This window comes from Histomonas meleagridis (assembly GCF_020186115.1).
Source record: "Histomonas meleagridis strain 2922-C6/04-10x chromosome Unknown contig_7, whole genome shotgun sequence".
NCBI lineage: Eukaryota > Parabasalia > Tritrichomonadida > Dientamoebidae > Histomonas > Histomonas meleagridis.
Genome location: NW_027150911.1, coordinates 152,985 through 167,135, shown reverse-complemented (window position 1 = coordinate 167,135; position 14,151 = coordinate 152,985). Strand labels below are relative to the sequence as shown.

Below are 14,151 nucleotides of genomic sequence, written 5' to 3'. Positions count from 1 at the left end.
GAAATATATATTTCCAACTTTTAAAGAACTCAATCTCATTAAACGTAGATGACAACCTTAAATATTTCGAGGCAATGCTTTTAGGAATGGATACAATTATTGGTGTTTCATTAGACGATAAACAATTCTGTGGTTTGGCTCTAAACGATTTCCTTCGGTTAATTAAAAGGTTTACAGATGAAAAGTGCTTCGATAGAAATACGTTACATTCGTTCTGTAAACTATTGAAAAGCATGGCAAGTTGCTATGGAAGAATCGTAATGAGCAAATTAAACTCTAAATCAATACAAAAAGTACTGAAAGATGCAATAGAATCAGATGATGAATCTGTAAGTGAAGATGCGAGAGAAACAAGAGAAATATTATTGAATATTCGTTAATTATATTTGTATAAAATAAATATATTGGTAGAAAATGTTTTTAATACATTCAATATTTCATATTGGTACATATGAAACAATGAAAAAGATTTTAATTTTTTAATAATTTATTTATAAACAATAATTTCCATATAAAGTGGTTGCAGAAAGGTTTCCCAAACACCTCAGTATTTGAATATAAATCCGATGAATTTTCATTCATTTGATTCTATCGTTGGGAATCACGTGATGAATTAGAATGAATGGAATTTGATCGTTTAAGATCAGCTGATTTTTGTATGCACTTATCTCAAAAAGTGGGTTTAGAGGGATTTCAATCGTTCGTTGGAACGCTGACATTAATATCACTTTTACGCAATTCGTGTCTGCCATAGTTGCTGATATATTTAACTTTTTACACGAGTAAATGTTAAAAATTCAAAATAATATGTGGAAAATATTCATATCATATAGTACAGCACTTGCTTATGCAATAACTCAATCTGTGAAAGACAAAACATGTTACAGATATTCATAATGAAGAAAAAATTTTAATTTTCATTTTTCACATTTCATATCCAATACCGTGAAAATATTCATAAAAATGAATTTTCGGAAATATGTTTACTGACTGTTTCTTTGGAACTCGAAAACACCACTCTTAGAGTAGTCGATGAGCATATGTGGCAATGCTTCGCTTCCCAATCCACTTTCTTTGCAAGATTTACATATTCTGAATCTTCCGCCTTTGATGTCCACATCGGTAATGCATCTCTTGCAGAAGCACTTCCTGCAGAAGTTGCAGTGGATTCGCTTTGTTACAAGGCCAAAACCTCTTCCGCAAAGCATGCAATCGACAACATCACTCAGTGATGTCCAAACAGGTGCTAACGGTTCCTCCTTATCGGTCGTATCGTCCATCGAACGATCAATGCGGATGTTGTTGCAGGTCTCAATGAAGGCTTCTTTTCTCTTTGCGGAGTCAAAGACAACTCTGAAGCTATCGATTGAAGTGAGAAAATCGGCCCCATTTTCATATGGTGATGGAACATCAACATGTCGAGCTTTGATGTTCTTGATGGGGAATAATACTGGTGAAGCTGATGCGGGAATAGATACCATTGCACAGTCATTAAAGAGCCAAAGTTTACAAGTTTCGACATTTGTTCCTGTGAAACATTTCATGGTTGAATCAAACATTAAAAAGCGATCTTTGTTGGGAAGACTGAGTCCAGGATACTTGGAATCGAGAGCTTTGAGTGTTGATTCACCTTGTTTAATGATGAGAGATTTGAATGGAGATGCCATTGGGCTGAGTTGGATATAAGCTGCAACACAATCGGCTCTGTCGCTGTGTTCACGTGGAGTAACACGAAGAAGTTGGAGAAGAAGAAGTCGGTATCTGGTGATTCTTTCAATTGGGCATCGAAGAAGTTCGAGAAGTGTAATACCTACATTTGATTGGCAAGATTCAATGGCTGGGCCAAGGTGAGGGTCTTCTTGGAATTGCTTTTCAAGAGCGGATACACCTTCATTAAAACCAGTTGCATAATCAGTATATATCTTAAATATTGTTGCATAGCTGTTGAAGCAATAGCCTATCTTTGATTGGAAAATCTCTGGTTTGATAGAAGATTCGAGAATTGTTAAAAAGGCCAAATTGATTTTGTAAATTGGTGCAATCTTCATAAAAAGATCTTCAGTGGTATCAGGGATATTCTTGATGAGACCTTGTTTTGAAACACTGGCTAGAGCGACACGAAATTCGTATATGAAATGATATAAGTGTTGGACGTACTGCCTTTCAGATGAAATTATTTCGGAAACAACTTGAGAGCGCTTTGGTTGCCAGTCCATAGTCTTGGGCGGGTACGGAATGTTGAGGAAGACAGATGCCGAGTTCATTGATTTCGAAAAATGTCTCTTCTCAAATGCCTCAAAAATTGAAAGGGCCATTAAACGTTCCCCGACACTTTTCAATTCACCGATAACAATGTCGAAATTAAAATTTCAGTATTTAGCATACATGTAAGCAATGTATTTGTTAATTATCGATATCAAAATGCCATCACTACGACTGGTTTGAGCATTAAGATTAAAAAAATTATCGAATGGTGATATAATTGTCAAATTATTTTGATTTTTACATATCATTTTCAAGATCATATGAATAAATTGATAATATTGAGGGTTACATTCATAATATATTATGATTTTTTACATTAAACAAATAATATAATGCTAAAAAAAGTGTTCGAACAATAATTCTGCACAATGAATGTCGTAAAATAAATTTGAATGTGCGCCACAATATTAGTTGAAAATTTCAGCGTCGAACGTTTTTTTGACATTTCATTTTTTTACACATGGGTAACACTTTTAGTCATAATGTCGAAGCAAATTTAAAGCAAAATGAAGAAATGGAAGAAAGCCAAGATACAATATCATATAAAGAATGTATACAAAACTTACAACAAATTGAGCAAAATATTTTTTCATTGAACATAATATTCAAGAAATTTATGAATCAACAATGAAATTATTTATTGAAAGTTTTCCATATTCATGGCATCTAATGGTTTGCCGATTAATATATGCGTCTTTCATATCACAAAGGAAAAACATTAATATATATTTAGATTATTTGAAGCTAATCGATAAAAAAGAAGAAGAAATTTTTGATCAAAGTTTTGATAGAATTCTCAATGTACTAACACAATTCATTCTATCATTAACCTCACGAGAATCTGATTATATTTTAATGAAGATGTATGAAGATAATTTAGTTAATAAAAGCATTCTTAAAAGAAAAAATTCGATTTATTTTGCACAATTTTTATCTAATGAAACATTTAATTTAATAAAATATAATAAAATAAATAGTAATTTTAGAGATGAAATACAAAATTTTGAAGAAAATGATTGGGAACTTCATAAGAAATATGTTGAAGAAGGAGTTAATCCAAATGAAATAGCAAAAATAATTCGAAATGATGAAATAGAAAAACTTCAATAAATATCATCACAAACAAATTTTGATTTTAATCAAATAATTAACCCATCACTTTATGAAAGATGTGATTTTATTAATGAAGAATATGTTACATTAATTGATTATGCAGCATTTTTTGGATCTATTAAATGTTTTAAATATTTACTTATGAACAATGCAAATGTAAATGACACAAGTATATATGCAATTGCAGGTGGAAATTTAGAGATAATTCACTTGTGTGAACAAAACCATTCATCGTTTAAAGATACATATGAAACAGCAATCCATTTTCATCGGAATGAAGCTTTTCATTATCTTTATGAAAACAAAATTGAAGAAATCAGTAATTTAACTTACATTGGAAGATTTTGTCTTCAATATGATAACTATGAGATTTTATCACTTTTGGAAAATGATGGAATGGAAGTAGATACACTTATTATTAACGAAGCCGCAAAAATTGGAAACATATTCTATGCTAAATATTAAAATTGGAAAATATTTTCTTAATGGAAATAAATATCCAAGAACTTTCTTTTTTTCATTGTTGAGCTCAAATAATATCTAATTCATACGGTATTTACTCGAGAAAAAAGTATTTAATGTTAATGATAAGGATTTTTATACTCAGTATTAGAATTCTTTTATGCTATATGAAACAATTCTTATAAAAGCTTCAAAAAAAGGTAATGCAGAAATTGTTAAATTACTTCTTGAACAAGAAGGAATTGATGTTAATGCTAAAGATATTTTTTTGTTTTATTTATTATTTATTTTAATAATTTTATATTTCAAAATAATATTTGGAAATTATTTAAATTATTTCAAACAGCACTTATGTTTGCAACTGAAAAAGATTATGTAATAATAGTTCAACTACTTCTCCAACATAAAGGAATTGATGTTAATGCTAAAAATTTTTGTTTGTTTTATTTATTATTTATTTTAATAATTTAGTATATAAAAATAATATCTGGAAATTATTTAAAATATTTTGGACAGCACTTATGTTAGGATCAAGATATGGTTATTCAGAAATAGTGAAATTACTTCTTGACCACAAAGGAATCGATATTAATGCTGAAAATATTTATATCTTTGAATTTCAATTTATTTTAATAATTATTTGTTTGGAAATAATATTTGGAAATTATTTGAATTTTTTGAAACAGCACTTATACGTGCAACTAAAAATGGACACACAGAAATTGCTAATATGTTATTGCAATATCAAAACCCCAAATGACGAAAAACGGTATTGAAAGATCATTCAGATTTTCTTACCCGAAATAAAATGATATTTAAACGAAGTGTTTTAACTTTTCGGTATACAAATTTTCATTCATATATTTAATATATGTTAAAGTAATGTTATTTTATTTAAGAATGTTTTATTAAAAGATGCTTTTGAAGATTTTTTTTCAATTTGCTTTTTTTTTTGCGAAATTTGTTTAAAATTTAATATCGTCTTGAGTATTCGATACTTTACTTCATAGAGAAAAAGTGACAAAGACAAAATAAAAAAACGCGCCTTTTTGTCACTTTTCCTGTCAACCAGAAAAAAGGGAAACTGCTTTGCATGTCTTTTAGCAGATATTCTGGAAGTCCAACCAGCCCCAAGTCACCAAAATCTGAAGAACACAAATATATTCATGCAGCAAAAAGATATCATTCAAAATACAAAGAATTGAAAGAAATAAGTAATAAAGCAAATGAAAGAATAAAAGAACTTTCAATTGAAAATGAAAGACTAAAATCAACAGTTCACTCATTACAAGAAGATTGTGAACTTTTAAAAACTCAACTAAATGTTGCTCATGCTTCACATGTTGAAGGCGAATCTGCTTGGAAATCATTAAAATCTGAAAACGAAAATCTTAAGAAATCAATAGATACTCTCAATATCCAAATGACTCAGCAACAAAAAGAAATAAAAAATCTTACAAATCAACGCACACGATTAATATCCTTAATACAATCAACCTATTCTTTAGCATGTAGGTCAGAATCTTCTCTTACTGATTATTCACGAGAGAATCAACAACTTAAATCCAAGATCAACAAAATGAGAACCAAAAGTGGTTCCACATTTACTCTTAAAGATCTCAAAGTTAATTTCCACAACAAAACCCTTCAAAAACAATGGAGCGAATTGTTAACATCTTTTCGTTATGTTGATCTCCAAAAAGTCGAACAACTTCTTCAATTTGCGGACAAAACAATTGAAGAACAAAACTCGGAATATGCGAAACTTCAAAACGAATTTGCATTATTTAAATCCGAAACCCAAAAAGCGCAACAAATACAAAATAATACAAACGAAATATTTATCCAAATCATTAGCGAACTTAAGAAGTTAATTTTAAAAGAATATCAAATAAACGAAAAATCGTTTGGTACATTAAATGAATCATTTATTCATTTAATGACTGAAAAGTCACTTGATTTCAAGATCATTGAAGAATCAATTGATATTAAATCGCATCCGCTTTATTTGTTTTCATATGAAAATCGTCGTCAAATTCTCGAAAAACTTATTTATCATGATGAACGTAGTGATGCATTTATCTCATCATTATTAATAATAAATAATTATCTTAATCAACAACTGAATCGTTGCCTAAATTCATTAAGTAAAAAAGAAGAATTTATGGATTTAGTTCATAGTTTTGGCTGTACAAAACTTGAAGAAGTTCCAACGAAAATTAAAACAATAATCAAAAAATATGAAAAAACTAAAGCTTCAAACATTGAGTTAACAGAAGCATTAACTGAATCACAACAACAATCAATAACATTTAATAATCATGAAATTGATTATAATAACAAAATTAAACAATTAGAATTAACGAATAACGATTTAAAGAAACAAAATGATACATTAAAAGTCGAAGTTAAATTCCTTGAAGATAAACGAAAGGCACAAAATGTGAAAGAAATACAAAACTTACAAAATAACATAAAAGAAAAATGTAATAAAATTCAACAACTTGAAACACAAATACAACAAAATAATATACAAAATTCTCTTCAAATGAAACAAATGGAGAAATCATTTAATACTAAAATCCAAGTTTTACAAGATTCATATACTAAGTGTAAAGAACATGAAAATTATGTCATCCAAAAATATAAAAAACGAATAAAACATTTATTAAAAGAATATAAAAATGAATTACAAAAACAATCAAATGAATTCTTAATAAAAGAAAATAGTAACGACGAAACAGTCCAAAAAATGAAAGAGAAAATAATTCAACTTGAAAAAGTATCGAAGCAAATCGCAGATGCACTTTCAGTAAGCGAAAAACGAAATCAAGCATTGAATGATGCAAATACACAACTGAAAGTCGCAGTGGAAATCGCAGAAAGAAAAGTTCAAACATATAACGAAATGATCGGAAGAGAAAGAACTGCCGCACATAATGAAGCCGTCGCGAAAGTACTCGCGGTGGAAACGAGACTTCATGCGGAAAGAGAAAAAGAAAAGGCAAAAATGAGAGGAGAAAAAGAAGAACTAATGCAATACGTTGTGGAACAAGTCGGTGCATTTTATGGAATTGACGTAGGAGATATAGATGAGGACGAATTTAAGAACTTGATGATAAGAATAAGACTCGACTTACAAAATAGATGTTTGTAAAGATGTATGATAATAAATAAAAATATGCTTATGTTGAATTTACATGAATTGGAATTACAAAAAGATATTCATCAAAAATTTCCCTTTTATTGACTTTATTTAACTATTATCATTTATGATAATTTTTTTCATTAAATATAAAGCACAGCAAACTTAAAATTTAGTAAATACAAATTATCATAAGATTTTTAATACAGAATTAGATGAATTTATATATAAATTAATGTTTCAAAAATTGACACCTTTCATAACATAATTTTAGATTTAACTAATAAAAGATCAAAACAAGAGTGACTCAAGAAAAATTATATAATTAACAGATTTACTCGATGAAGAAAAATATTTTATTGACGAGCCACGTTGAACCAAAAGCAAAGTGCACTTTTAAACACAAATGATACCGAAAGTTGTTAGATTGAACCAGTTTTCCCAAATAAACAATCATCAAAATTTCATAAAATTTTTGGATATTTGGATATGCAAACTTTTTCTTTTGCTAATAGGGTGTTGGTTTATATGATTTTCTCTAAGATATCTTAAATAAAACGCAAGAAAATTTGGTTTTTGGCGAAATTTATTTCCAGAAAATTTCAGAGTCTCTGTTCACTTCACACAATCCTGAATAAAAAAATCTTCATTATATCAATCCTTCAAATAACGGGGATATTATTCTTCCTTAAAGGGTTTCTATATATCAGACATGAAATTGGAATACATAATTATGAAATTCCTAAATTTCATAATTCACCTAAATTTAATCGATTAATTTTTATGATACTTGATGGGCTTCGATATGATTATGCATCAATGTATCTTCATCGCACATTAAATTATTCCAATCATTCTCTTTTTTATCATACATATTCCGATCCCCCAACCGCCACATTACAACGGATTAAAAGTATTTGCACAGGAACCCTTCCAGTTTTTATAGAAATCAGTAACAACTTTGATACTACACATCGAGCGTCAACAGATTCCTTTCTTATACCTTTTTCCGACACAGGAAATGTTACAGTAATTGGTGATGAAACATGGCTTTCATTATTTGGGGATTTAATACGATTCCAATATACAGTTCCATCATTTGATGTACATGATTTCGATACAGCTGATAACAAAATATATGAAACGTTACCAAATTTATTAATCCGTAATGATTCGTCATTAATAATTTCACATTTTCTTGGTATTGATCATATTTCTCATGTGTTAAGTTTCACATCGAATGAAATCAAACAACGAATTGAAGAATATGATATCTTTATTGAGAAGATTATGAAGATGCTTAATAAAGATGACTTATTAATTATAATGAGTGATCATGGAATGACTGATGATGGTTCACATGGAGGCGCATCATATAGTGAAACATCTTCTTTTCTTTTTGGCTATTCTCCAAAAGATATATTTACTCAAAAGATAAATTCCACAATAAATCAAATCGATATTTGCCCAACGATTTCATTACTTTTTGAGTTTCCAATTCCAATTACAAATGTCGGAAGTGTTATTACTGATTTCTTTCCTTATGAACCCGAGTTAGCTAAAGAATATAATTATAAACAATTCCAAAAGTTATTAGAACAAGATAACATTATGTTAGAAGACATGAATGAAACATTAAATTATTACAAAAAGAAAACTGCAAGTATTGACATGATACCAATGATATTTGGAACTATTTTAGTTTGTTTATCATTATTCTTATTACCAAGGCCAAAATCGATTTTACCAATTATTCATTCATTATCATTACTTAGTGATTCTTTCATATTTGCAGAGAATTTAATTGTGCAATTTTTTTCCGGAATAATTTCATTATCTTTTGTTCCAAGAATTATTGGATTCTTTGGAATGGCTCGTGAAGATTCTCATATGAGAGTTTGGATGCCATATTTTCATATTGAATCGAAGTATAATTTCGGATTAATAAGATTAATTGGTGATAAATATATTATTCCTTTTGTTTTATATGTTTGGATGATACTTAAATCAAGAAAATTAACTGAATTCGTTCACTTTTTTGCTCTTTGTGGATTTTTTGCAATGGGACATCAATGTACTCTTTCTTCTTTGAATATAGACGCGGGATTTGTGTTTGGTTCTTATAATTATATAATTTCGCCTGTTTTGGTGTTCTTGAATACTTTCTTGTGTGATATAATTGCAAATGTTTTTGTGGAAAATTATATGCTGTTGATTACATATAGAACGTTGGACTTGCTTTGTTTGTTTGCTTTCATTTTGTTTAGCTCTTACCACTTAATGATGTGGAGCGTGTTTGCACCACGGCTGCTATATCAATGCGTATTTAATATTGTCTCGTTTGCTATCGCTTATTTCAGATCTGTACCTAAAAATCAATTAATGAATTAATAAATAACTGTCTCTATAATTTTTGTATTTATTTAATACAAATCAAATAATCAACACATTGCTTAGTTGATAAAGCAAAAACAGATTCATACAATCTGAGATTTAAATTATTTCGAATAAATAAAATGTCTTTTTTCTTCTTCAAATTAACCCAATTTTCAAATTGTGTTCTTTCATGTTTTAAACAATTTAACATCATAATCATGTAAAAAAGCTATGACTCTCAGTTAATATAGTTTTTGATGGAACTATTAACAAGTTTCATTTTTGGAACATAACGATTAATTTATACAGAAAAGAATGGGGTGCCCCAAAATATGAACATGTTTTTTATGTATGACATATTAATTTTCCTCACCAGAGGTTTCATCATCACCTTCGTCATGTAACTGTCCATACTTCGGTGTTTCGTCGCTTCCGACTTTGCAGAACACTAAAGCAATTAATGTAATGAAAAGTGCTGCGAAGCAAAAAATGAAAACTACAATAGTAACGATTGCATATGCCTGTTTCTCCTGTGAGAGCGAAGCTGTTGCGTTGTTGATTGGACATGACTCGTTGAAATTGACATTATCTAATGAGTATTTTGAACTTGCATCAGTATCAATAACATTCTCTGTGCTACTGGTGAAGCAGCAAGAAGATAACATTGCGATTGTATAACTTCTAAGTGAGATTTTGGAATTGCTCATGAAATCACAATTTGATAAAATGAACTCCATGGAACTTGAAGATGATACAACGGTAATGCCTGAAGCAGTTTGGTTGAATACTGTAAAGTTGATTGAAACAATTGAATTAGTTATTGATATACAAGTTGGCTTTTGGGTGTTGTTGACCACAAAAATAACATCACTAAAGCTAAAACGTCCTTGATCAAGTGAGAAAATTGAGTTTCCTGTGTTTCCACAGTTGACAAAAATGGATGACTTAACATAAGAATTGTTGAATGGATTTGTGAATATACAAAATGAAGGGCCACAGCTAATGGCTGTACAGTTGCTCATGTGGAATGAAACAGAAGTACCATGAATCACAGATAAACCTCCGTTAGAAGCAACGCAATTTTGAAAGACAGAATCCGTGATTGTAACTTCTGTACTTGCGAAGTCGTAGTAGTATGTGTATTCAAAGCCACTTGAAATGGTGTATAGTGATGCTTGATAACAACTTTCAGAAAGTGTTCCACTTGCAGATTGTGTCGGTAAGGAAACACAATTTTCGGCGTTAGCAACGAAAATATTCTTCATTAACAAATTGGCACCAAGAATTTTTGAAAGGAATAATGGAGAAACAAAATTTGTGAACCTTGAGTGGCTAAATATAGTATTTGAGCGCGTTGATGATGCTACAAGCGGAGAACGAGCGTAGTTGTTTGAAAGAGAAAGTAATGTAATTGTCAGGTTGAGCATTGCCCTAAACTTTTCAGACTCGATATTTGAAAGCTTTAATGATTTAAATCGATTTGCGTTCAATTCACTTGAAAAGTTAATTGGCAAAATGTATTCTCTTTCAAAAATTAGCGGTATTTTTATTTTCATAGAATCACCAAAGAGTTCGTTAACTTTCACTGAAATTAAGTTAAAGAATCAAAATAAAACCGAAAAAATAAGGTTCACAAAAATTTAATCGATTTAAATGAGGTGATTTAACGTCTTTTTTGTGCTTCAAATTGAGCATGCTCAAAAGTCCCGTTGGTTAACGGTCGTTTTACTGAACCAAAGTCACAATTAGAACTTGAAAAGGTTCAAAAAATTATTAACATTGTTCATGATGTTACTTAATTTTGTTGTTAAAAGTATTTTTATTATAAATATTTTTTTTTATATTAAAGTGATGAACATATCAGGTAATGCATTTTTAAATTGTAACCAGGAAAATATCTGAGAAGGGTGAAATTTTGAGATCTTTCTTTGTGTTTACCATAAATTTGCTGTTGAACAAAAACAAGAAGCCGTTTTATCTTATTCAAAGACCATTTTTACTTTTGTTTCAAACCATTGGAATTTCTCTCTCTCTTTCATATCATATGATGAAATTTAGCGGTATTCTAGAACACTTTTCAAATTTGAATACTTAATCAACATGTTGATTGCTAATTGCAATTCAATTTATCAAAAAAAGTTGGTCGTTCGAATTAATTCAATTTTGAATATGAAAACCGTTGTTCTCACCATATTGTTTTATGTCGAAACAAGAGATTACAAATCAAGAAAATTCTTTAAATAAGGTAAGCAAATCTAATTACATGGAATTACTAACTTCACTTGACAAAATCATATTTAATTTAACTGAAGAAAATATTGAAACTTCAATTCAACAAACAATGAAATTATTCGATTTAACTTTCCCATATTCATTTAATACTGTTATATGCAATTTAGTTTTTTCTTCATTTTGTTCTCAAAAATCTTTATTTGATAAATATTTGAATTATTTACTCCAACTTCAAAAGAGAGAAGAAGAAATTGACAAAAACATCAAAATCATTGATATTTTCGTTAAATGTATCATTAAAAATAAAACACAAGAATCATATTATTTAATTGAGAAAATGATTGAACAAAATTTAATTGATGCAAGCATTACTAAAAAATATTAAATCGAAATATTTTGCACATTATAAAACAGAAAAAGAATTCAATGATATATTCACTGGCTTTGGTTTTAAAAATCCATTTGAGAATAAATTTTTAGGTAATTATAAAGAAATCTCAAAAAACAATTTCGAGCTTCATAAGAAATTAATTAAAGAAGGAGTTAATTCAAATGAAATTGCGAAAATAATTCGGAATGATGATATTGAAAAACTTCAAGAAATATCATCGCATGATAATTTTGATTTTAAGCAACAAATTGCACCATCAATATATGAAAGATGTGACTTTATTAATCAAAATAATGTTTCATTAATTGATTATGCAGCATTTTTTGGATCAGTTAAATGTTTTAAATATTTACTTATGAATGACGCTAGATTATTTTTCACAGGTAAATATGCAGTTGCAGGTGGAAATGAAGAAATTATTCATTTATGTGAACTAAATCATTCATCATTTGAAGGTGCATATGAAACAGCAATTAAGTTTCATCATAATGATATCTTTAAATATATTTATGATAATAAATTAGAAAAATTGGATGAAACCAATCAGCAAAGTTCTGATGGTAATTCTTGTAAATCGCCATTTGGTAGTTCTTCTTTTTTTGGAAATAGATTTCAAAATCAAACAAATTTTGGAGGCTTTGGAATATCTTCTATGTATAGCAGATTTAAATCTGAAACTCCAACAACTAATATAAATGATCTGAGATATTTTTGTGTTGATAGTAGTAATTTTGAAATTTTATCATATTTAGAAGAAAAAGAAGTGAAAATTAATGATTCTATTATTAATGAATCTGCTATAACTGGTAATTTGTATCTTGTTAAACATTTTCTTATAAATAATCAAATTCCAAAAAATATTTTGGAGTTTGCTATTGGACATGGAAATGTTGAACTTATTATATATCTTTTAGAACAAGAAGGAATTGATATTAATGCAACAGATGTTTAATTATGTTGTTTAAATTTTAAATATTTGATTTGATATTTTGAAACAATATTTGGAAGTTATTTGAATTATTTAATACAGCACTTATGTTTGCATCTAAAAATGGTTACACAGAATTGGTTGAATTGCTTTTAAAAAAAGGAGCAAATTTTAATGAAGAAAATCTTCATTTTAATGATTTAAAATAATTTACTTTAAATGCTTGAAATTCGTTATCATAAAATAAAACTTATATGCATAATTTGAAACAGCACTTCATTTGGCAGTTGAACATAATAGAATTGAAATCGTTAAAATTCTTTTAGCTCAAAAAGGTATTGATATTAACCCAATAAATGTTTATTTTTTTGTTTTTATATTAATTTTAACAATTTGTTATATGTTTTAATGTTTTGGAATTAATTTTAATGATTTGAAATTTGTTATAAAAATTTGGAATTTGTTTCAAATTTTTAAAATTTATTATAATAATTTTATGTTTATTACAAAAATTTGAAATTAATTTATATGATTTGGTATTTTATACACACATTTAAAACACCGCTTCATTTGGCAGTTCAACACAACAATATTAAAATGGTTAAATTACTATTAAAATATCCTGAAATCAATATTAATGCATCAAATGTTTGTTTTTATTGTTTACTATTCATATTACATATTTAATGTTGTTATTTAAAATTTGATATATATTTTTATAATTTGAATTTTTTTCAAATGTTTTTGGGTTTTTCTAATCAAATTAATGTTTATTTTGACAATTTGATATTTACTTTTATAATTTGAAATTTACTTTTATAATTTGATATTTATTTTTATAATTTGATATTTACATTTATAATTTGACGTTGGTTTGACCAATTTTATATTTAATTTAATCTCTTCCGATTTATTTTTATAATTTAATGTTTATTTTGCAAATTTACTGTTTATTTTAAAGATTTGAGATTTATTTTGAATATTTGATATTTGTTTCACCAATTTGAAATATATTCAAATAATTTTATATCTATTTGTATAATTTAATATTTATTTGAATTATTTTGGGTTTGTTTGAATAATTTAAAGTTTGTTTGGATGATTTTATGTTTGTTTTATTGATTTTATATCCATTTTGATCATTTGGAATTTGTTTTCTTAATTTGAAACACCACTACATTTAGCAGTTAAGAACAATAATATAGAAATAGTCAAATTACTTTTAGAGCATGAAGAAAT

At 27.8% G+C, this 14,151-nt stretch overlaps 3 protein-coding genes across 3 annotated transcripts; 1 reads left to right on the top strand and 2 right to left on the bottom strand.

Moving 5' to 3' along the window:
* Window positions 1-983: 983 nt before the first annotated feature.
* On the bottom strand, window positions 984-2,315 carry GO595_008743 (RhoGEF domain containing protein; the record flags this gene model as incomplete). Its single annotated transcript, XM_067922351.1, has 1 exon — window positions 984-2,315. One exon carries the CDS (start codon window positions 2,313-2,315, stop codon window positions 984-986), a length of 1,332 nt encoding a protein of 443 aa, XP_067771104.1.
* Window positions 2,316-5,263: 2,948 nt separating this feature from the next.
* On the top strand, window positions 5,264-6,997 carry GO595_008742 (uncharacterized protein; the record flags this gene model as incomplete). Its single annotated transcript, XM_067922350.1, has 1 exon — window positions 5,264-6,997. One exon carries the CDS (start codon window positions 5,264-5,266, stop codon window positions 6,995-6,997), a length of 1,734 nt encoding a protein of 577 aa, XP_067771103.1.
* Window positions 6,998-9,720: 2,723 nt separating this feature from the next.
* Window positions 9,721-10,788, bottom strand: GO595_008741 (uncharacterized protein; the record flags this gene model as incomplete). Its single annotated transcript, XM_067922349.1, has 1 exon — window positions 9,721-10,788. The coding sequence occupies one exon, from the start codon at window positions 10,786-10,788 to the stop codon at window positions 9,721-9,723; it is 1,068 nt and encodes a 355-aa protein (XP_067771102.1).
* Window positions 10,789-14,151: the final 3,363 nt, after the last annotated feature.